Raw genomic sequence first — 23703 nt, 5'->3', positions numbered from 1 at the left:
GTTTAGCCAAATCCATATAGTTCCCAGAATTCCTATGCTGGCTGAACCACCCCGATTGCTGCTCCCGTAGGCGATCCCGTTGCAGCACTGCTACGGGTATGCCACACAGAGTTTGGGCTAGAGAAACTACCGCGACCACAAAGTGATTCTCTCTACCTTTACTCTAAAGCAATAAAACGTTTCATACAGCTATTAGCAGGTCTAGTGGTTTTGCAACAGCTTCGCTGGATCTCCACTTTGACAGGGTCGGGTTAGCGAGTTAATTTTTTTATTCGTACACTCCTTCTTTCTGAAGGGCTCTTACTACGGTATTACGGATTACTTTAGTTATTTTTCATCAGTTGCTAATTTATTTATTCTTTTTCTTATCGTAATACTATCTGATTCAAAGCCTATCCCCTTGGATGGGTTGTGGAACGCGTATTTTTTCACGGAAATCTCCCTCGTCATCATGGCGGGCACGAGACACAATTGAAGAAGAAGAGGAGCTCGTGCATCTCGAGAATTGTCGTTCCTGCCAGCATATAGCAAGAATCTGCGTCTACGTTCGCCCGAAAGATCGACCACAGATGGAGAAATCAACGAAAGATGACGTCCGCTGCAGACCGACGGGCTTGGCGAGTAATGTTTCAGCCGAAACAGTCGCCCCGCCTCTCCAGGCCCCGAGCGGGTCTTCCAACGTTGGCCGAGCAACGACCGATCATTCAGCTCCCACCGCCACGGCCGTTGCAGGACGCTCTCGGCGACGTCGAAACAAGACATCGTCCACCTCTTCGTCCGTCTCGCAAGCCAACATCGCCGTCCGCCCGAAGAAGCCGAAGCGCTCATCGAGAAGCTCCCGGACCTCGTCCTCGCGCTCAGAAACAGCTGAACCTGTGGCGCTTACCCTAGGGGGCCAGTCGTCCACTACAGCGTCTGCTTCATCCCGCCCGGAGGACGAGCCAACGTCGTCATCTAAGAACGCCCACCGGGCCACCAGCCGCAGTGGCCATCCTTGCACAGACGAGCTTACGCGCGAAGACCGCCCAGGTGAAGCATCCAGTGTAGGAGGCCCCCGATCGCTGAGGGCGACGCGAGAACAGGTCGTCTATGACCCACGTCCAGCCGAGACCGGTCGCAAGTGTTCTGCAGAGAAATCAAGCCTGCCGGGGACTAATGCTCGTACCAAGCAGGCACCGGTGGGAGTTGGGGCTGCTTTTCCGTCAAGTAAGCACTATTGTTTCTTTTTTTTAACAGCGAAGATGTTAGCCTCTAGTTGGTCAGGATTTCTGGTGGCGCGACCTCATGGAAAAAGAATACCTTCGGGGATAAAGGAAAAAACTTAAGCGATTGAAACGAAAAGTATTTACATTCTTTGCTATCACGCATACTACGTGCAGCGCAACATTAGTTTAAATAAAAAACAAGCACAAAACAACTACCCAAACCCCATCATTGATAAGGCACCCCTGATAGCAGTGCTAAACACGTAGTGCTTCCGCATACGTTTGCCGGCAAAGATTACTGTTGCTCAAGCTGCCGTGATGATGGCAGCTTTCTATAAACGAACCAGCCGAGCAACAGTTTTCATTGTTGTTGCAGCACCGCTGTGAGTATGCAATGCATAAGCAGGCCTTCCGAGGAGCAGCATGAAGACAAGGAGCGGCAAAGGGAAAAGAAACTGCAATACGACCACTCAGGGCGTGGTGCCAAAAGTACCATTACTCCCATTACTCGAAATTGTCATTGCTACCGTTACTACCATTACCCTAAAGCAATAACGCATTGCACAACCGCCTCAGCAGTTGTAGTGGTAGTCTTCAACAGCTTCGCTAGACGTCCACTTTCGCGCGGCCGGGATAGCGAGTCAACTTTTTTTCACGCATCCTGCCGCAGACGGGTGGTCGACTATATGGAACGAAGGACAAGTCAACAGTCGAAGAACCCCTCGATCAATCCCGTTTAATAGCCGTAACACATGCATAAATAGTGCCAACGGCGCTGAGTCACTCTGGACACAGAGAGCACTTTGGGGCTACAATAAACGTGAGGTGGTGCGAGAAATTTGGAAATGATTAATGGTGCCAGCACTAACATTCGCGAATGATATTCTGTGCTTAAAATCGGGCGTTGTTACGGGGTTAGAAGTTAAAGATCGGCAAGCCGGTTGGCTTTAAGAGGAGGGGACACCGTGAAACCACAAAGGGGCAGTGCAGGATGCCATGAGCTAAAACTCTTTTGAAGTGGCAGAAGGACAGATCAAACTTGGTTTTGAAGAAATTTAACGCTCTCGCGTCAAAATTTGCTGTGAGGCGTGGTTCTACTACAGGCGGCTCGGGCCGCCGCGCGCGCCCTCCCGCTGTGTTTTGAAAGCCATCTGCCACGGGCACATAGTCCGGTGTGCGCTGTGTGTTCGAGCCTCAGCTCGCATTGATGCGAGACGCAGTACGAAGGTCAATGCGCTCGCTGCTGCTGCCGCGTTTCTTCACTCCAGCGTTTCGACAGCAAGTTTCCGCAGTCGAGTCAGGTGTGTTCATGTTTCTTAGTGCGTGCGTGACACCGTGTTTGTTAATTTAGTGAGTATGTCTATGTTTACAAGTTTGTACTGCTGATAAAAGCACTATCCTTATTTCCTATAGTTAGCTATCCACTAATTTGCTATCGCGATGGATGCCTCACCTTTCGGGTGACACTGCGACGTTTTTTGTTACAACAAAGCGTAACACCACAAGGTGACATGGCCAACCTGGAAAGTGTATTGCTCCCTCCTGCCAGGCTATATATATATATATATATATATATATATATATATATATATATATATATATATATATATATATATATATATATATATATATATATATATATATATATATATAGGCGGCTCACATCAGCATCACATGCCTGCAGTCCCGCATGACAGTTTTGACAGCTGAAGGTAAAGAACGTTTAGCTTCATGCGTACATATGATTCGCGTTGCCATATAGCCTAAATGGAGGTAGCTCAGCCGGGGTAGATGTACTCAGAAGTCTTCCTTATTCACACTGAATTCTTCTGAAGAAGGAGAAGTTGTTCTTATTAGCCTTATAGGAAGCTTCTAAAGAGGGCACGCCGTATCCTGTCTAACTGCCGTCACTGAGCTCGTCATGTCCTTTCCATGACGAATTCTTGAAATGCAGGATTAGTTGCGCATTGTTCGGAGTCATCACTGTCGAGCTTTGATGCTGGCCAGACCCCGCGAGTCGAGAGGGGCCGAGGACACTTTAGCGCACTGTGGTGTCACAACAGCAAGTGTGCTTTACTGCTGCCCTGCAAAACAGGAGTAAACTCAGGTGGCGCAACCAGGCAGCTTTAAAATCTTAAGTAACGAAAGTTAGTCACATCCAAGGCTGCCTGCTCTCCGACGCATTGGTGGGAGCTGGCTTATGGCAGGGTTGCTACGCAGTCTTCCTCTTGGATCTGATACACTGCTGAAATGCCGAACATTTATTATTTTTTACATGACATCCTCTTAAGAAAGATTATGCCAACTCTACTACATTGTGTCAAAGAACTCAAGCAACAACGCGAAATAAGCTAGATAACTGATTAGCACCCATGCTTGCCCGAACTATCTCCTACAATTATTTTATTTTATTTTATTTATTTTTCCTCAGAACAGTGATAAAATCAAAATCACTACTTCAGGAGAATTTAGCATCAGGTGACTTCGCAGGAAAAACTTTATAATTATTTCTTCTGTGCTTGCCCTAATAGCGCACATCGCTGTTTTTGTGTTGTCACTGATGGCCTTTTTTTGTCTTTCCTGAAAGAATCAACGTGCTCGTCAGCAGTATTTATAAATAAGCAAGCCAATAAGATTGTGCAGCTGTACCACCCTTATGTAAAACACGCACAGTCAGTTTGTCTTGATCTAAGATTTCAATCTTGAGTTCAGAACATAAACTCGTCTGCCGTGTCTGGAACTGTGATCGACCACAGTACGTATCAAAACTGCACTACCTTTTCACTCCTATGAGGTTTTCAGTGACATCAACACCCTGTGTTGACGCAGCAACACATTGCTTACGTTCACAGACTTCATTTGCAGCTACGAACGCTCAGACGTTGACATTCTTTTTGCTTTCCTACATGCTTATCAGTATCGTCTTCTAATTCCCGTCATGGATGCCTGTTGCGCCTGCGCAGTGCTGCAACACCAGCATTCCGCAATGAACCGGGATTCCAACCTGGAAGACGGGCGCGTCACGCATCGACCCGATACGGCGGTTCCTGGACCAGCAGGGGCCCCTGAGATAACTCGCGGAAGCTTATCCACGATGGATAGCCGGTTGAAGTTCCAGACTGACCTTGGCAACGGGACTGGCGCGACAGGATTGACTCCCAGCATCCTGGAACTCCGTAAACTGGTCAGTAGACTGTCGCGTTTCGCAGCTCCGTTTTTATTTGTTGGAGCCAGTGGGTCATCCGTCCATTGTTGTTGAGGTACACAGATAACATTCAATCTCATCGATAAGTAAACGACTCCGCTTAAGGGGCTGCTAATCCGGTGCAGCTTTTACAATGTTTTTCGTTCGGCAGGACAATTGGTCATTGGCAGGTCGACTTCGCTAATTACATGTCCAGTATCAGCCATCAGAATTGGCTTAAATTTTCTCAGTGCTTTTGCCAATGCTTTCTTTTTTTTTTTTGTAAGGTGTCACCCTCGCGTGTTGTGCAAACGCCCTACGACAGGAGGAAGTGGGAGGGGCACAAACGCTTGCAATAAGGCTTGTCGTGCTGAGGAAAGGGCCAATGGCCGCATGCGATACCGTTCGGGGCTTAGCCCACGATAAACCAGAGCGCCTAACCGAACCGCAACTCAACCAATAAAACCTGAGCTGAACCGTTATTTTTAGCCAAGCTGGCACCGAACCTAACCAATGTGTTTTCGCCCTTTTCGGTACTGAACCTGAACCAAAGCTTTTTGGAGAAACCCTTCCAGACCTGTCCGACCACAAGTTGAACCCAACCAAGGGTTGTTTCTTCCTGAAATTCTGCGGCCATGCAGGAGGATGCGCTGACGAGGGTAGCCAACGTTCCTCGTGTCAGTTTATCAACCCGAGCATAATGTTAACTTTGTAAAAGTAATCTGGCTCGGCAAGGTGATCTCATTGTCCCACAAAACTGTACGCATTGTAGGCGCTTGCCCTGCCATTATGATAAACTTTTCATTATATTACTCGTCTCTTGATTTCCCCAACTATTGCTGTTTCGCCTATAGCCACCCAAAAATCACCTTTGCTGGTTAATAAACTATTTCCTACAACACTTGTCTATGAACGCTCTCAAGCCACATCTTCAACTGGAAGTCCTCAGGGCTCACCAATAAGTACCCTACTACGGAATATTATGATTCTTAGGCTTGCAAATCTTTCCTTTCCGCCAGTTGTATGAACAGATGTAAACGACGACGACACGTAGTCGTCACTACTGCGACCAACCGCTGGGATCAAGACGCATAAGTCACCACCAGCCCATAAAAAATCGTGCTACATATACTTCCCCAATAGCCATGCCAATACTTTTACGCGACTTTGCAACCCCACTGTTCGTTCAAATTGAGTCACCCCCAAATGCGAATAACAAATAAAAAAAACTGACGTTACTTTTCATTCGAACCTTTACTGAACATCTCAACTACCTCCAGACAAAATCAGAAATTTTTAATACCATTTCCTCACGTTTTTAATGCATACTTTGAATGCCTAGATGACATGCGCCGTTTATATAGAGTTGGGCGAACAATAATGCGACAACGTCAAGCGCACCGTGTCGCAAAAATCCGGTGTCGGCGTAGGCGAGTCCCATCCACGTGCGCGATAATTCCCCGTATATATTTAGGTATATGCACTTTCTTTTGGAAAATACGAGCAGTTAGTGCGTAACGTTCGATTCGTATTCAGCACTTCGAATACTCGTACTTTTATATCATACGCATCACCAGTTTGGAGGTTCTCATCTCTCAATTCACTTCCAAACTGACCTCCACACAACCCACTCTCCTACTCAGCATCACCGGCGAATCCCGCACAACTCGTGCGGAACGCGTAGTTGTGAGTCGTGCAGCACCCGCCTGGTCGCATCTCTCGTCCTGCCTTGTTTTCCCGCTCACTGTTTAGCTATCAACATGTGCCAGCTAGGCCAGCAGTTTATTATGCGAAGCATACTAGCCGCACAACCACCCTCTTCCTTGCTGCGCCGCGCACGGCCGCGTAGCTACCATATGACGTCATAACAGCTGCAAAGCGGACGCTTAAGCTTCGCCTTCAAGAGTGGAACGCAAGAGCGTTCCCGTCGACCCGCCAAGGGGTGCAAGACAATGGGCTACGGCGCAGCGACTACGCGCCCCGCATTGGACGCGGTGAGCGTCGAGCAACGCAGCGTTCGGCGCGACAACGAAATGTGCGCCTGGGCATGCGCCGCACGCCTGAGCCGACGCCGACGACACCGGCTTTTCTGCGACACGAGCTCCTTAACGCTGTCGCGTTAAAATAAAGGCTAGTATGCTTCGCATCCTGGACTTAACCTTAGCTAAGCCACAGTCATTTTTTTTACGGGTACTATAGTATGTGTACTCCTAAAACTAACTGCCATCTTTCGCTAAGATGAACACGTAATAGATGGGCAGTTAACAGTGCACTATGCATTTACTGCGTTCTTTACCTCATGCACAACGAATGCGGGCAACTTCAAAAATCAAGTGAAGGAGAAAATATGAGGGAGCGGAGAGGTACTAAAGCATTTTTTAGGTTAACAGGGCGCCACAAAGCTCAGTAAATGTACAAATTCGAACCCTTAGACACAATTGTAGTGGCACTTGCTTCTTGTGATAGCCTGTTTTTTATAGTCAACGACCGTCCGAAAAGAAATGGTCTGCAGTAGATTTACACACCTAGAACCCAAGTAAACTGCTAGATTTCTCTAAAGGGCATCACGCATTTTTCAACCGGAGGCGCACGAAAAAATGTTTTTTGCCTTTTAACACACTTGAACCCAAATAAACCAGTTCACGAAACTGCGAACCGGTTCGAACCATTATGGTTTCTACTCCGGAGCTGAACCTGAACCGAACCGAAATGCGTGAGCCCGAACCGAGCCCGAATAGATTACGGTTCGACACCCAGCGTGACCCTAGGCTAGCTATCGATTGCAGTGCTTTGCACATGGGGTGGAACAATTTCTATTATCCCATTAATTTTTGACAAGAAGATCTCACAGACTCGTCAGCACTCAGGCAATGACTCTGCTACGCAGCTCCAATGTTACATTTGGCCGAATGACTGCTTACATAAACAGTATATGAGGCTCGTCTCCCCTTAAACGCCACTTTGCATAACTGAATAACTATCGTCAATGTTTGCCTCAGTAAGCGATCAAAGTCGCCCATCAAGGAGTGGCTCAGGTGATATGGAAAAAATGTATAGTTATCCGGCGAGTTACGTGCATTACCTTAGTTATACTAGGAGAATGCCAGCAAACTTTAAAAAGGGAAACAATCGAGAGTCAGACATAGAAAAATCGACAGGAAGGTCAGCGGCCACATTCCTGTCACAATGTTTGTGTCTGCCTCTTGATTTTTTACCCTTTTTAAAGTATGCTGGCATTCTCCTAGTATAACCATGTGCCACCATATACACCATATAACCGATGCCAAGTACCGCAATGAGCCGCTCTCATGACTTTAGAACGAGAAGAAAGGTGGTTAACCGAGGGGACCAATTTTTATTACTCATATCATGAGAAGCCAACAAACAAAGACACAAAGGAAAACCTAGGGGAAATTACTTCTACTTACTAATTGAAATAAAGAAATGATAAATTGATGGCAATGAAAGTGGACGAAATAACAACTCGCCGCAGGTGGGCAACGATCCCACGTCTTCGCATTACGCGTGCGATGCCGCATTACGTGCGAGTTATGACACTTTTCATAACTCGCCTTCGTCGTTCAGTATTGTCGTATGCTAGTTTTTCTCCGTATACGCACGTGCTCTCTTTCGCCGTGTGATTTAGTACATTTTCAGTTTGCCTGGCGATACGCCTCGTGTTCTTCTTATTTTTTTTTCTTCTCGTGCATTTACTCTTCTTGGTGCATTGCATTCAAATGTATTTTACATGAATGGTGCAATGACTATAACCTCACCTTGAATGCTGCTAAGACCAAAGCCACGACTTCCAGACGCAAAACAGGAAGCATTTCTTTTTATTATTCTGTAGCTTCCGTACCTTTGTGTAAGGCCCGTGAGATCAATGTCGTCGGTGTACTTTTTGATGCTACCTTACACTTTCCTGTTCACACTAAACGCGTTGCAATGCGGTGTGTGCACTTTCCTGACTTTCTTGACGTGCTATCGAGGGAATTAAATTCTCCTGCACCGTTCCGCAAGCTGTGCTCAACAATGTCTTCCTCAACTCGAATAAGCGTCGGTCGTACGTCTTAGCACACGCCACCACCGCTTTGCTAACACCGAAATTTGGCGTTGTTCTAGCGCTGTTGGATTTTTATCGTTGTCCTTACTACGCTGCCGACGTAATCGCTCCGACCTACTGGTTTCTTTTCTAACTTTTTTATGGTATCGTCACCGGGCCCGAACTCCTCAGTTGTATCATGTTTCATATTCCGTGCAAGATCACCAGAGAATTTAGTGTTTTCCCAGTTATTGCCTCTCATCACCAACACTCAACCATCCACAGAACACTGAGCCTCTGTAGTGCTTATTTTCATTATGTTTTTCATAACTCACTGTCACTGTTCTTTTCCGAGCTTTGCGTTGTGTCATAGTCTCAGACTTTGCTCAACTGCCCCATCAATCAATCAATCAATCAATCAATCAATCACTGCATCCATCCATCCATCCATCCATCCATCCATCCATCCATCCATCCATCTATCTATCTATCTATCTATCTATCTCTCTATCTATCTATCTATCTATCTATCTATCTATCTATCTATCTATCTATCTATCTATCTATCTATCTATCTATCTATCTATCTATCTATCTCACAGGCCCATTTAAGGGCTTTGAGTAAGAGGGAGGGGGTGGAAGTGTGCAATAGAAGTGCTTCAACAGGAGTAATCAGCATAAACATAGATGCAGCCAGGCACACCATAAATACAATGTCCAAGATTGTTTGTCCAGGGTAAGCATTAGACAGCGTAAACACAATACCGTACTCATACAACACTCAAAGTTCAATAATACAAGGATGAAAAACATCGAAAGAAAGCAGGTCAAGAATATCCTTATACAATGTTTCTACAACAAACTTTGCAAGGCGTCATGAAAGGCGCCATGATTTCTTAAGCACGCAATGTTATCAGGAAGGCTGCTTCATACTGTTATGACACGTGGCAGGCCTGATTTGTGAAATGACCTGCTATAGATGCGCTATAAATCATGGCTATTGTTAAGGCGAGGTGACATGCGCTGGTGCGTCAACGGGCAACACATGAGACTAAAGGAATTAGGTTCTGTTTTTTTTTTTTACGTGCCAAAACCACGATTTGATTATGAGGCACGCCGTAGTGGGGGACTCCGGAATAATTTGGACCACCACGGCTTCTTTAAAGTGCACCTATATCTAAGCACATAGGGTGTTTTCGTATTTCGTCCCCCATTTCAATGCAGCAGCCGTGGGTGGGATTTGATCCCGCGACCTCGATTATCATGAACGTATCAATGAAAAAGGCAAAGATAATTTATTGTGCGACGAATTTGAAGTGGCTGGAGCGAGATATCTGCTTTAATTGTAGTTACGCGGCAAATTCTGTCGTAGTTACTAGTGATGAACCGCGCTGCTCTATATTGAATTGATTCTAGCCTACAAGCTAAGTCATTTTCGATGTGGAGACCATAATTAAATTCTAACTGTGGACGATCGAAAATCTGATATGCCAAGTTCCGAACTCTAGCAGGGGATTTAGGCTACTTCCGTCGAATATAAACCAGAGCTTTTGAAGCTCTTGCGCAGGTAGCTGTTATGTGTTTACTCCAGAAAAGGTGAGTTGTAAGTTCGATGCCAAGGTTCTTATTGGAAGATGTTATAGGGACGACGGTGTTATTTATGGCGTAACAAAAGCGAGAGTCTCAATGTTTGCGCGAGAAGGCTATAGCTTGACGTGCATTTGTCTGAGTTTAGCGTCACCTGTCATGTACTGCACCTGAAACCGAAAAGGCTGAGGTCATTCTATAATAATAAATGGCCATCGGGTGTTGTTATCATACAGTATAGAATGCAATCGTCTACGAAAAGCCAAGTCTGCGATCATATGTTTTGCGCAAGGTCATTAATGAAAATTAAGATGAGGACGATGGACATCGCCATGGCGGTACGCCAAAAGTAACGTCAGAATGAAGCGATGAGTGATTATCAACGACAGTGAACTGCTGCCGCAAGGAGTGAAAATTTCGGAGCCAAGCTAAAGTTAACGAATACAGTCGGAGTGCGGATAATATTGAGATGAGGCGACAATGAGCGACACTATCAAACGCTTTCGAAACATCTAAGAATGCACAGTCGATTTGCTGCTTGTTATTCATGGTGGAGTGTGATTTTGTGGTATCTGAGTATCTGAGCAACTGAGTATCATAAGTCTTTTCTGAATTCTTGCTGATTAGAATAAAATATATCCAGAGATATACATAGATGTATGTCAGAAATAACGTTCGAGTTTTTCAAGTCCAAAGCAAGTTTATCAGATGATAAGGCTTGCCCAAGGATCTAGCACTACATTTGACTTAAAACTGTAACGGCATTTTTTATTATTTTAGTTAATATTTTCAATACCGAAAGATGTGGATGATTTGATGCTATATATTAATTGGTTGCATAAAAGGATATTTAATGTCAAAGACTATGGGAACAATGGAACAATCTTCCTATGTTTCCTATTCTATTCATCTTGCGCCTTGCTGTATGTGCACTTCCTGTTTCAAAAATTTTCATTGTATTTATTTTTTGTACTCATATTCCCGTGCAGTTTTTTACAGCGACGCTGTATATGGCGAGCCGATTCGTCCGTCTATCCGACGCCTGTACGCCGAAAACTCCTGCGGAGAAACCCCGTTTGCATGTGAGAAAAAAAGATAGAAGTGCGCGATTGGTTGCGCCAGTAGTTACGTCGTTGCTGCCCGTCGCAGCTGAGCGCCCGCGCAGCAGTTTCCCTCCGGCTCCGAGATAAGTAGGCCACGCGTCAAACGTGCTCCTGAGGAGCAGGCAGCTTTCGATCAGCAACACCGCGACCAGAACCGTGGACGAGCTCGTCTACTCCGTGCCGACGCTGCAGCCCAAGCACAAGAACAGGCTCATGCAGCCGAGCGCAAGCAGCAATTGCGTACCGAGGATCCGGAAGACTACCAGGTGGTCGCTTAATGAACCGCCACGATTATTCCGATGTTAAACACCGGGCCGCACGTTTTAGCTTCGCTGGTTAACCTTGTGGGCGGAGTGCTTGGGCAGTGATTTTTTGTAAGTGTATGCCTGCGCCATCACCCAGACATTATGAATGCTCCTGGACACGGTAATTGATTGATTGATTGATTGATTGATTGATTGATTGATTGATTGATTGATTGATTGATTGATTGATTGATTGATTGGATTGATTGATTGATTGATTGATTGTTTGATTGATTGATTGATTGATTGTGTAGATTAATACTCCATTATGCTTTATCCATCCAAGACGCCAATCAAGGCCACCCAAGAGTGATAATTTCTTCTACAATTATCTTTACAGGAAAAGCCTGCCTCGGAGAAGCAGTCACTGTGGCGAAGCCTACACGCAATTGTCCAAAAATCACCACTGTATCGCGAGACGTGCGTATCTGTGGTGATGCTAGGTACAGCTGCGGGAAGTCTCCTTCTGGGCTTACTCATAGTCGCAATCTTCTTCTATAGAGCTAATCCGAGCGTAGTCAACGTCTGTGGAAATAACGACTGTGTCGATCACGTTGCGACCCTCGGTTTGACACGAAACGACATCTCTGGTCCTTGCGAAAATTTTGGCCGATTTGTATGTTCCGGAATAAAGAACAGGTACGGCTCATTGGCCGGAAGCGTTGTATCGCAAAGGGTACTGGACTATACAGCCAAAGTTGTCATGCAACACGTGAAAAATTCAGTCTTCAGCAGGCCATCCGAACTAATCCGAAGATGTCTCGATCCAAACAGTCGTAACGACGTCATGTTGAGAGCTCTCGGAGACTTTTTACGAGACAAAAGCTTCGCCTGGCCGACCGATAATGATACCGGCGCTTTCCCAGACGCCGACTCACGAAATTATTCGCATCCCCTGAAAATATTGCTCGATCTCACAGTGACCTGGGCGATGCCAATCTGGTTCCACTGCGACCTCCTCGTTCGACGTGACAGCAATGACCGGGCATTTAGACTTAGTCCGTCTATTGTGGGATATGCGGCTAAAAAGTTTCAAGAGATCGTGGCGAGTTCCGACTTATACTTTACCTACGTTGAGGTCACAGCAAGCATAATTTTCCCGTTTCGAAAGCCAACACCTGCATTTGCTTCTTTTGTACGGCGCAGTAAAACCATCCAGGAACAAATCTACAACAACTTGTCATTTGTTTTCACGAGTTCCATTTACGAGCCCAAAAAAGTTCCATTGAGAGATATGCCTTCGTTCGTGCAGCAGCTATCGTTCGACGACTGGCAGAGGGTGCTGCAACAAGTGTACAATGTGCGTCCCCCAATCAGCCGCGATGACGTAGTGTTTGTGACGAACCATCGGCTACTGGTCACCATGTGCACGCTCTTCAAAGCCTACACTCCGCAAGAGATCGCGTTCCACAGCGTGTGGTGGTTTGCTCAGATAGCGTGTATCCTCACGAGCAGTGTCCTGTTCAATGCAATCAGCACAGTTCAGCACGGAGGTCACGTGTATTCCACATACTGCGCCATTGTCGGAAGGAACTTGTACAACGTTTGGCTGGCGGCTGCGTCTAAGACTGATACGTCTATCCGAGATCAGATGAGAATAGAGAAGTGCTTAGAAAACGTGAGGACTGCTGCTGTTGAAAAACTTGACGGTATCGCGAGGATCGAGAACTTGCCAGACGACGCAATCCAGACCATGTTCACGCAGACGGAAACTATCGTGTGGCCCAATGGCAGTTTGGCAAGCCCGGAAGGCTTGCAACGTCACTACGGTCCAGTGCATAATGGCTCCGACGGATTCTTTGGCGAAATGATTGCGACAGCGCGTTTCCAGCAGCGCTTCATCGGAACCTATGAAGGCAGTGTGGCTGCGAAGATATTTGTTCCTGCGAGTTCACGCCTGACTTACTACGATCCCGCACAGAACGTCATATCTGTGGCGACAGACCTGCTCGGACCGCCTTTCTACTATTCTAGTGGCACCAGCGCCATGATATACGGCGGGCTCGGCTTTCATTACGCCATGGAGGTTGTGATTGCGTTGAACAGCATGAGTGTTCTAATCCGCAACAACCTCACTTCGACCCCGACCCAGTCGTTAAATGCGAGTCTCTGGGTCCCGTGGACGTGCGATAATCGCGATTTACTTTTTCCGGAGCTCCCAGCGCTTGCCTTGGCCCACGCGGCGTACCTACGCTTTCGTGATGTGGACTCGGACCTCCCTCTGAAAGGCTTGAGCTACAGCCCGGAACAGATCTTTTTCATTACCTTTTGCCACTCGACGTGTTGGTTCTACCCGAACAATACCAATTTTTCTCCCACCTGCAATGAAGTGGTCAAGAACTTTGCGCCATTTTCGACAGCATTTTCCTGCCCAGAGGGTTCAGAAATGAACGCTGCAACGAAGTGCCAATATCTCTAGTACGTTTATGTTGTATTATTTGTATTCGCTTTTTTGCAGTAAATCCGTCTCCGTCACCAAATGTTGCAGTCAGCCATTGACACCTCGACGGATATCGCCTGCATAGCCAGGAATTTTGGGCATTGCCCTTCAGACTTTGTGTCAAACTTCACTGCAGGGCACCAGCTTATCTCAATGGGCAGCATTTCTTAAAATGATATGTCGAAAAGCTACCCGAATTTGGATAACTTTCAGTTAGCAACGTCGAGAGAGCAAGGCTGAAACGTTACGAACAGGCGACTGCTGGAGACAACAGGAACCATGGTGGCTGTGTTCTGTGCAAAACTCTAAAGGGTACAATAGATATGCTATTCAAAGCGCATTAGATGTGTTCTAAATTTCTTGGAATTTTTTTTCTCCATTGATATTTCGTCCTAATACGGCATTGCCCGTCAATCTCTCGCTTCAAGGAGATGTGGCCGCAGGCATCATCACCGTCGTTATCATGGTTCGTGCTCGTTGCTCACAGTGTGTCCTCGTAGCATGCGTCCGTGCTTGTACCGCCCCAGCCATCCAGAACTGTGCTCCACATTAACCGAACCCGCACACTTTTTTAAAGGGGATCAGTTTGCGAAGTCTCAAAGATGTGCAAAGCGAGAAATAAGTTTAGGCAAATTCATGTACTACACATAATTCCCTTGTTGGCTGCAGTTCTAGCGCAAGGAGCAGCGCTACAACTGCAGTATCTATAGCAACTATACAGGATCAACTATACAATCAACTATAGCAGGAAGCATGCATGGTATTCAATTGTATGCAGACAGTGATGGAAGTAACCAAGAGGCAATGTAAACACAAAATTGTATAATCACTTTTGTAAGGCGAGTAGATGGCAAGGCGTGCACCCATGCCCATAGGTAGACTAATGCCTTCAACTTCGAGTAACGATTTAGTGGGCCGAATGAAAGCGCATAGTGTCCAATGAATTTTCGTTGTTCAAGTGTGAAATACCTACCGGTCACACCTCAAGTCCTTGGAAAGATCCTTGTTTGCGTAGTAAAGAGTTCCTGTTACGTTTCTCTGGCCTTCCATAAACATCCGTCAGAAAAGGTATGAGTAAGAGGCGATTGGAGGATTGGTGCAAGAAAAGTAGGGAAACGACAAAAAACGGAGATGTACAAAAGCACAGTTCACATTAGGGGATCAGAAAATTTGGGTGCAGCAGTTCATAGTGTTTTTATTCCTTTTTTACTTTTTAACCTAGGTAGGACATTAAGGAGTATAATGGCATTAAGAGTATAATAGTATTAATTCTAGCCTGAAAGGTTTTAAGGGCTACTATTGGCACAAAAACAGGGCGTTCTGTGTTTAAGTTGTGCTCTCGTAGCAAACATAGGAATCGTTATGTAGTGATATCGCGCCTGCAGTCAGCATGAAATCAACGTTTTATTCCTCCATCCGGTGTTCCCTAGTCGCTAACTGAAAACTTGTTTAGTAAGTACAGTACGAGTCTTAGATGTATGGTTGTCCACAAACGATCCAAAGGAGATGCTATGAGCGTCCCCTTTGGCACGGGGCGGTGGGTTGCGCCACCAAGCTATTGCTGCTATACTCCTTAATGTCCTTCCTAGGTTAAACAATAAAAATGGAAAAAAAACACTATGAACTCCCACACACAAATTTTCTTATCTCCTATTGCGAACTGTGCTTTTGTACGTCCCCGTTTTTTGTCGTTTCCCTACTTTTCTTCCACCAATCCTCCAATCGCCTCTAACTCATGCCTATTTCGGGCATATATACTTTTCCACTGCTCTCGCTGAACCCAAAGGCCTCAAGGAGGCCAGTGGTGCCTAAATTGACCACTGGGTAGACGTCTTCACATTCTAATGAAACGTGCTCCATAGTTTCCCTAGCTTGAACGCAGCAAGCACATGTTTCTTCTTCCTTCTTGTAACTCGCTTTATAGGTGCGTGTCTAAGGCATCCCGATCTCGCTTCGAAAACTAATGAGCTTCCCTTTGAGTTATGGTAAATTGTTTCTTTCCTGATTTCGTTTTTTTTTTCTCTTAAGTAGTTACTCATGGCAGGTTTCTTTTCCATTGCCGCCACCTATGAGATTAGTTCAGCCTCCCTGATTTTCCGCTTGACCTTCTTTGTTGCTGTGTTGCCCACTCTACAGGACGCATATTTGCTGGTAAGCTTCCTAGTTCTTTTCCCCCCCTGTGAATCAGTTTTTTCTGTGCAGAAACATAAACATTCTCCCAGCCAATTTACTTTCTTCCATATTCCTCAGCCGGCCTTCATACTCAATTTTACTGCGAGCTTCCCTCACTTCAAAACTAGTCCAGCCCATATCACCCTGCACAGCTTCATTTGTAGTCTTCCCGTGAGCGCCCAATGCGAGGCGACCCACTGACTTGGTTCCCATCGAGCCCTGATTGTACCCCTGGTTTAAAGCCTGATGATGATGATTGTAACCCAAATGTACGCAGAGGACGCCATCTATAGTGAGCCGACATGAAAGGCACTCATGTGGGCCTCCTCACATAGCCCGCACACAGCTCCGCACATGGCCCACGAGTTGCACACACGCAATGTCGAAGGGTCCGTCCGTCCGTCCGTCCGTCCGTCCGTCCGTCCGTCCGTCCGTCCGTCCGTCCGTCCGTCCGTCCGTCCGTCCGTCCGTCCGTCCGTCCGTCCGTCCGTCCGTCCGTCCGTCCGTCCGTCCGTCCGTCCGTCCGTCCGTCCGTCCGTCCGTCTGTCTGTCTGTCTGTCTGTCTGTCTGTCTGTCTGTCTGTCTGTCTGTCTGTCTGTCTGTCTGTCTGTCTGTCTGTCTGTCTGTCTGTCTGTCTGTCTGTCTGTCTGTCTGTCTGTCTGTCTGTCTGTCTGTCTGTCTGTCTGTCTGTCTGTCTGTCTGTCTGTCTGTCTGTCTGTCTGTCTGTCTGTCTGTCTGTCTGTCTGTCTGTCTGTCTGTCTGTCTGTCTGTCTGTCTGTCTGTCTGTCTGTCTGTCTGTCTGTCTGTCTGTCTGTCTGTCTGTCTGTCTGTCTGTCTGTCTGTCTGTCTGTCTGTCTGTCTGTCTGTCTGTCTGTCTGTCTGTCTGTCTGTCTGTCTGTCTGTCTGTCTGTCTGTCTGTCTGTCTGTCTGTCTGTCTGTCTGTCTGTCTGTCTGTCTGTCTGTCTGTCTGTCTGTCTGTCTGTCTGTCTGTCTGTCTGTCTGTCTGTCTGTCTGTCTGTCTGTCTGTCTGTCTGTCTGTCTGTCTGTCTGTCTGTCTGTCTGTCTGTCTGTCTGTCTGTCTGTCTGTCTGTCTGTCTGTCTGTCTGTCTGTCTGTCTGTCTGTCTGTCTGTCTGTCTGTCTGTCTGTCTGTCTGTCTGTCTGTCTGTCTGTCTGTCTGTCTGTCTGTCTGTCTGTCTGTCTGTCTGTCTGTCTGTCTGTCTGTCTGTCTGTCTGTCTGTCTGTCTGTCTGTCTGTCTGTCTGTCTGTCTGTCTGTCTGTCTGTCTGTCTGTCTGTCTGTCTGTCTGTCTGTCTGTCTGTCTGTCTGTCTGTCTGTCTGTCTGTCTGTCTGTCTGTCTGTCTGTCTGTCTGTCTGTCTGTCTGTCTGTCTGTCTGTCTGTCTGTCTGTCTGTCTGTCTGTCTGTCTGTCTGTCTGTCTGTCTGTGCGTGCGTGCGTGCGTGCGTGCGTGCGTGCGTGCGTGCGTGCGTGCGTGCGTGCGTGCGTGCGTGCGTGCGATTAGCACCTGCGCAGTTTGTTGGTAAACTCAAATGCTATACACTGGACACAAGTTTCCTTCCAATCAACACGACTTTGCCTTGGCCAGCTCCATCGTCGAGGATCAGCAACGGGTGATTGGGAGGGCCCAGGACGTCGCCCGAGCTCAAGGCATTCTGGAATGAGGACGCCTCTCGGAAGCAACATTCACATAATAAAGATGATTACTCTCCCTCTCTTTCTCTCTCTCTCTCTCTGCCTTCGCGACGAGCAGCATCGCGTATGAAAGGTATTTTAGGGATGCGTTTCGCAGAGGAGAGCGAAGTTATAAGAAATGGTGGAGGTTATTTACAGGAAGTCTGACTTTACTCGAAGCAAACAACCTCTGCACAGTGCAGGCGAAGGATGGTGGGAGGCGTTGATGAGAAAGGCAAAGAAATTCTAGGGACGCAAGCAAGATAAGACAAAAGCGCAACCAGTCAAGGTTTCAGTCGCGGCCACAGCGGGGCGCTGCATTACCACATATTAGCAGTAGCAGACAATCTACATGCAAGCGCTCTAAGCAAGCTAGGGCAACAAGCAAAACGCTTTTTTTTTTTATGGACCGTCATATCCAGTGCCACATCCATCGGTATTGCTTCGGTTGCCTCGGTTGGCCCATTTCAGCGTCAAAGGCGTCCGTTTGAGAGCGACACATGGCTACACAGTGCCACATACTCAGTGACTCAAGTCGTTCCAATGCTTGGTTTCCAATCGTGTTCCCTCAGCACAGCAGCCCGATGCGCTTACCGATTCAACCATAAACTACCCCAGACCCAGGTTGGCGGGAAAACGGCTAGATGCATAGCTAGACTCTCCGCCTCCGAAAATGTGCGTGGAGTACCCAAAGAATGCTAATCACATTAATAGACAGACAGACAAATAGGCAGATAGTCATGCCCCGGAAAGGGCGTCAAATGCACTAAGAATGCTAATACCATTAATGGATAAAAGTGAGAGCATGAACACGGCATGTTTCTTCGCGATGAAAATGTTTAAAAATATTGCCGGCTATTTATGTGAGCCCTCACAATACTCTCTGAAATCGCTCTTCGATATTAAGCAGTGGCATTCGTCGTTTCTGACGTTTCTCATGTGAATAATGTCGACTTCTCTGGTCTTGTTCAAATGATAAGCTGTCAAAAGGAACTTAAATAGCAGGGAGAGCAGGAAAAAAGTGAGGTCTACATTTCGGCTCTTAACAATATCGATGTTAAGGAAATGCGTTTGATAAAACCCTTGAGATCATCGCTCAGAAATTTAGTCTATTAGTGACACTGTGTTACGTGAAATTTCGACATGACGCACGCACTTTTCACACTTCCGGTTGTGTGAACCTACTCAAGGTCAAAATACATCTGCGTTAATAATTGGTCGCAAGTTGAATTTTCAATACTGAAAGGAATCCGGTTTAATATATCCCAGAGTAATTGATAACCCCTAGTCTGTAGCTGAGTCCAGCTGGAAATCTATTTCTCGTAAAATTGTGGAAATCAATTTCGATCCATGTATGACTTCCTTTCTGTATGCAACTATCTCACGAATCTAACTTTTGAAGATTCTGTGACGTGCCAGGAACCAAGTGCCATTTGTTGGTAAACTTCCGAAGTGTCTCTGCATTCCAGTTTTTATGTCATCGCCCTCTGAGCGCTGTCCTCTAAGAATGCACCTTGCGGCATCGATGCCAGTAACTGATCTTTCATGGCAGCTCGCATAAGGAGTTGCATGAAAAAAAAAATTCGCAGTGAGCTAGTGAATCGACGAACTTCCATGTTGGGCAGAGCTATATAAACTCTTACACGCTTTTCTTGTTTGCTTCAAAGCAAAGGGAACTTTTTTCGCTGTTCTCCGGAGGTGCTTTCTTGGCTAATCTTGCTCTGCGAGTTGTGTAGACCTATTCACAGCCCCTGTGTCAACGACACCTGCCCTATGTGGGAGATTGGCCAAAAATTGTGTCGGCCAAAAGAAAAAATAAGGGAATACTGAAATATTAAAGCAATGAAAAAGAAGGTGAGTAAGTTAAGTTATGGGCTTTTACGGGCCAAAACCACTTTCTTATTATGATTATGACGCCGTAGTGTAGGACTCCGGAAATTTCGACCACCTGGGGTTCTTTAACGTGCACCTAAATCTAAGTACCACGGGTGTTTTCGCATTTCACCCCCGTCAAAATGCAGCCGCAGAGGATGGGATATCATCCCGCTACCTCGTGCTCAGCAGCCCAACACTATAGCCACTGAGCAACCAAAGCGGGTAGAAGGTGAGTAAATGCTGTTCAGAATCAAGCGAAAAATTGAGCTCAGTTCATAAAAAATACCAGATTAAAGTACAAAAACATTTCCTTTAATTTACTTTCTGAATTCATCAATCAAACTACTTGACACAACAGAAAAATTCCTGCTAGACCGAGCAAACATACCCGTCACTACGCGCAAGCGTCGAAGGCGCCCAAGGGTACGAAAACCGGAACGGGTAATAAGAGTCCGACAAAGCAAAGCACTTTTTCGAGATTTCTTTTTCCTGCAGTAGAATATCGTCAAGAGAGTAAACATTCGTCTATCGCTTCATCCTCCCCACGAGTAGAACAATATGGCGATGGCGACAGATCAGACCCGTGTAAATAGAAACACAAATATATGTCATAACGTAGCCCATATCGATGGCAACTACAAGTCTTCCTGGTGGGCATAGTTTACATTTTCTTGGACTAAATAGTTGTTTAAAATGGGAAGTCTCGACTCGTAATATGCCTCCGAAATCTGGCAGTTAAATTTAGATCGCCAGACCAGTTATAAAGATAATTTGACAAATGCATATGCTGTTTCGTTAAAAAAATAGTCCTGATACCAAAGGCACATTTTTGTACGAGAAGCAGAACAAGAAGAAGTAAAAGAAGATGCTCCAGGAGTTGTGGATCGTTGAGCAGCTACATCTTTCTAGACTACTCAGGAGCAACAGAAGGCCGGCTTCGCAGCTTCCGCGGCTGCCAAGTATCGAGGCAGCATCTTCCGAACCTGTGTCATGTCTGAGCGAGGAGGCGCTGATAGCGTCCAGTATCGATGACGGCCAACCCGACGCGCCAACTAGGGACGACGGGCGCCTAATCTTCCCTCTCCTATACTTCGCCGTCGCCTTAGTCGCACTCGCCGTCGCTCTGACCATCGTCTTTCAAGGGAAATCCCCGCTGGCTTCAATCTCGACCGCACTGGGGCAGTACGACGACGTTTTCGAGTCCGCTAGCTTTGCATCCTCCGCCGCCGGCTGGGTGCGTGAACGCGAACAGAGTGAAGCTCCACGAGTCTCCACGTCCCGCGTTCCCCGAAAGGTTAAACGTCGTCGGCCAACAACTCGCAGCGGACCGGAGGAGGACCTGTGTGTGTTACGACTGGCCAATGACAGCGTCTCAAGTACAGGCCGTTACGGAACGCGGACAACGAGGTGTCTCGTACTGTTGCACTGTTGCGCGAAGCTCTCCGAGACGATGGACATAAACTTCGCCGACGCAAACCTGAGGGAGCGTGGGCGTGGCATCGTAACCGCCCGTCATGTAGGCGTCATAGTAGCCGGCGGTCGTCACGATTTATCAGCGCACGGAGCAAACGCCACTGCGTTCTCTCGTCGCGCTGTCCTGTGGGCGTCGTGGAACAACTACAGCCGTATTTACCTCCCAGTTGCCGGCAAGATCGTTTCGGTCCTCAACACCACGAGGCTCGTTAAGGACGTGTTACGGTCCTCTAACGTCACGTTCGGAGTCGTAATGAAGGCGGCAGGGAGTTTAAAGAAGATTTCTGCTACACTGGGGAAAGGAAACCTCCTTATTGACACTAGCCCTTCGTCCGAAATTCTGTTTGGTCATGAAGTCAGTGAAAAGTATATTTGTTCTGTTCGCAGACTGATCTCAGATGGCGAAAGTGGCAAGGTACGCCGCCATCGGCGCAGGGACGGCGATAACGGTTCCGTGCCTACTTGCGAGCATTTGCGGTTTTTGTAGTCCAGTCTGGCACACTGCTTTATACAACATGCAGACGACGAATAGAGCAAATAGGTGCAAATGATTTGTTTTTCTTGCCATACGCTAAATGTATGGTAATACCGTGAAAGAACTGATACCTGGAGATACCTGAAGTCAGAGCATGGGTTTTGGGCTGTATTATTCGTAAAGTATCACAGTATTTATTCATTTATGCCCCTGATGCTTGATGGAGGAATCAATCGGCTGGTTGCACTTTTCCAGTTCCAGTTTACTGACCTTCAACATGAAGCTCAGTAAACTATGCTAATATAGCAGTTCATTATTGTGCTCCCTTCAAGTACAAACGTAGCCGGTAATGTTGACAGCCGACGTTTCATTACGGACTTTACGCAACACTCAGCCTCGCTTTAATACTCTTCATAATTTTTTGTAGTGGTAGAAACTAGTGGGCACATCAAATTGTTCATACTTATCAATATCACTTGCTTGTATTACCCGTGTGTCCTGGATATCTTTGATGCACTGATGCATCACTCCACGTAAGCCACTCCAAACAAGTACTTCTTTTATAAACGCTACAGGATCTTATGTCCGCGTGCAACGTCCCCCTCATTAACTTACCCATATGACATTGGCTGTTTACGCGCATGACGAGGCAAGAATAAACGTATAAAAAGCGATAATCTAATCGCCTGCTCCACTAATCAGTCTTTTTAACTGCATTCTGTTTAACGGTGATAGTGTAGCAATCCCAAACGCCTAAAATATTTTCTTCCCGGTTATTCTAGAAACGCTGTAACCCATTCATGCTACTGCATGCGTTCCTCTGCGATGTAATGCAAAATAACCATCTAGCGGGCACCACACCACAAGCCACATTTCCTCCCATTTACAGCAACGTACGTCCGCACGTGTATTGCCTGTTCGCATTCTGATGCCGTCTACTGTCGACGTACGGCTGCAAAGAGGCCAAAGAAAGTGTGCGAAAGTCTACATGTTGCTTGAATTCTCGCAAGAAAAAGTGTCTGTACATTGAACCTTTGCTAACCTACACTTAATTTCTTCTTTATGGAAACTGATTTTAACGAGGCCACCCCACATGTCATCTCGAATTTCCCGCCACAACGCTTGAGAGCGTGGGTTCCGATTGCAGCCACAGCGGAGCGCTGCATAAGCACATAAATATGGGCACAGGCAGACAAGCTAGATAAAAGCAATTGCATGAAGAGTTCCTCGATGCTCACACTTTAGGCCAGCTAAGTCAAGCGGTCTTGTTGCTCCATCTAGCAAGAGACGAAGAAAACACCAAAGAAACGCACGGAATTCGTGCCGTTCATTTCATTGTGTGCACGTTCGACCTCCAGAAACTGTTGCACGTTGTACAAAAAATCATCAGGGGACATTATTTCTCAAAAAAAAAAAGACGCAGAAGTTCATTTAGGACCAAAATGCTGAATTCTTTCCTGGCGAAATGTCTCGTGTTCCTGTGGTTACCTCAGAAAATTAAATATACAGGATTCGGGACAAAAATAGCTTTGTTCATCAAGCTTCATAGTGGTGACGGAAGTCATCATTTTTCCCGGTGATAGACACAACAATTACTACTTAAGAACAATTAGTTATTAAATCTTTTAAATAGAGAGTACAGTGGGTATGTTATTGTTGCAGAATTAAATACAGGCAGTACTCAAAGGGTGGCATTTCGCTGGAAACTTCGAGCCTAGCACCAGTTTCGAGAAATATGGACTCAAAGTAGGCTGTAAAATGCATTGTTCTTCGTGTTACAGTTAACTCACTGCTTTTTGTCTAGAGTGTGGAAACGCATTAACAGGAACAGTATTGCACTGCACTTACCAGTTCCAGTGTACTTATTTCTTGAAACTAGTGAAACGCTTAGAGTTGCTAGCAAGTGTTTATGCTTTGGGCAGTGGCTGATTTAAATTCTGAATTTGGATCCCTGATGTATTTAAATCTTAATTGGTGTTACCTTGATTATTAGCAATATATGTGTGATTATCGCTCATATTATAATGTCTGCCACTACTGTTAAGCTTAATCAGCAAAAGTTACTATTTTATTTCGAATCCCCGTTATTAACATACTGGTAAGCTTTATAGAAAGAAGTAACCGATCACGGCTAGAATTACTTATTTCCTAAA

General features: G+C 46.3%; 1 protein-coding gene across 1 annotated transcript; it reads left to right on the top strand.

Annotated features, from left to right (window-relative positions):
- Positions 1-490: 490 nt before the first annotated feature.
- LOC135919989 (uncharacterized) lies at positions 491-14249 on the top strand. The gene is made up of 3 exons (XM_065454029.1): positions 491-1206; positions 4169-4389; positions 11767-14249. The coding sequence occupies exons 1-3, from the start codon at positions 570-572 to the stop codon at positions 13843-13845; spliced, it is 2937 nt and encodes a 978-aa protein (XP_065310101.1). The 5' UTR covers positions 491-569; the 3' UTR covers positions 13846-14249.
- The last annotated feature ends 9454 nt before the right edge of the window (positions 14250-23703 follow it).

This window comes from Dermacentor albipictus, chromosome 4, assembly GCF_038994185.2.
Source record: "Dermacentor albipictus isolate Rhodes 1998 colony chromosome 4, USDA_Dalb.pri_finalv2, whole genome shotgun sequence".
In the NCBI taxonomy this organism is placed as follows: domain Eukaryota; kingdom Metazoa; phylum Arthropoda; class Arachnida; order Ixodida; family Ixodidae; genus Dermacentor; species Dermacentor albipictus.
The sequence above is the reverse complement of the archived record's forward strand: the minus strand, read 5'-3'. Positions and strand labels throughout refer to the sequence as shown.

Bases quoted from the DNA above. Each gene is read 5' to 3' on its own strand.
- LOC135919989 (XM_065454029.1), top strand. From the start codon at position 570: ATGGAGAAATCAACGAAAGATGACGTCCGCTGCAGACCGACGGGCTTG. The intron at 1,207-4,168 runs GTAAGCACTATT...GCGCCTGCGCAG, and splicing joins TGGGGCTGCTTTTCCGTCAA to TGCTGCAACACCAGCATTCC. The intron at 4,390-11,766 runs GTCAGTAGACTG...TTATCTTTACAG, and splicing joins TCCTGGAACTCCGTAAACTG to GAAAAGCCTGCCTCGGAGAA.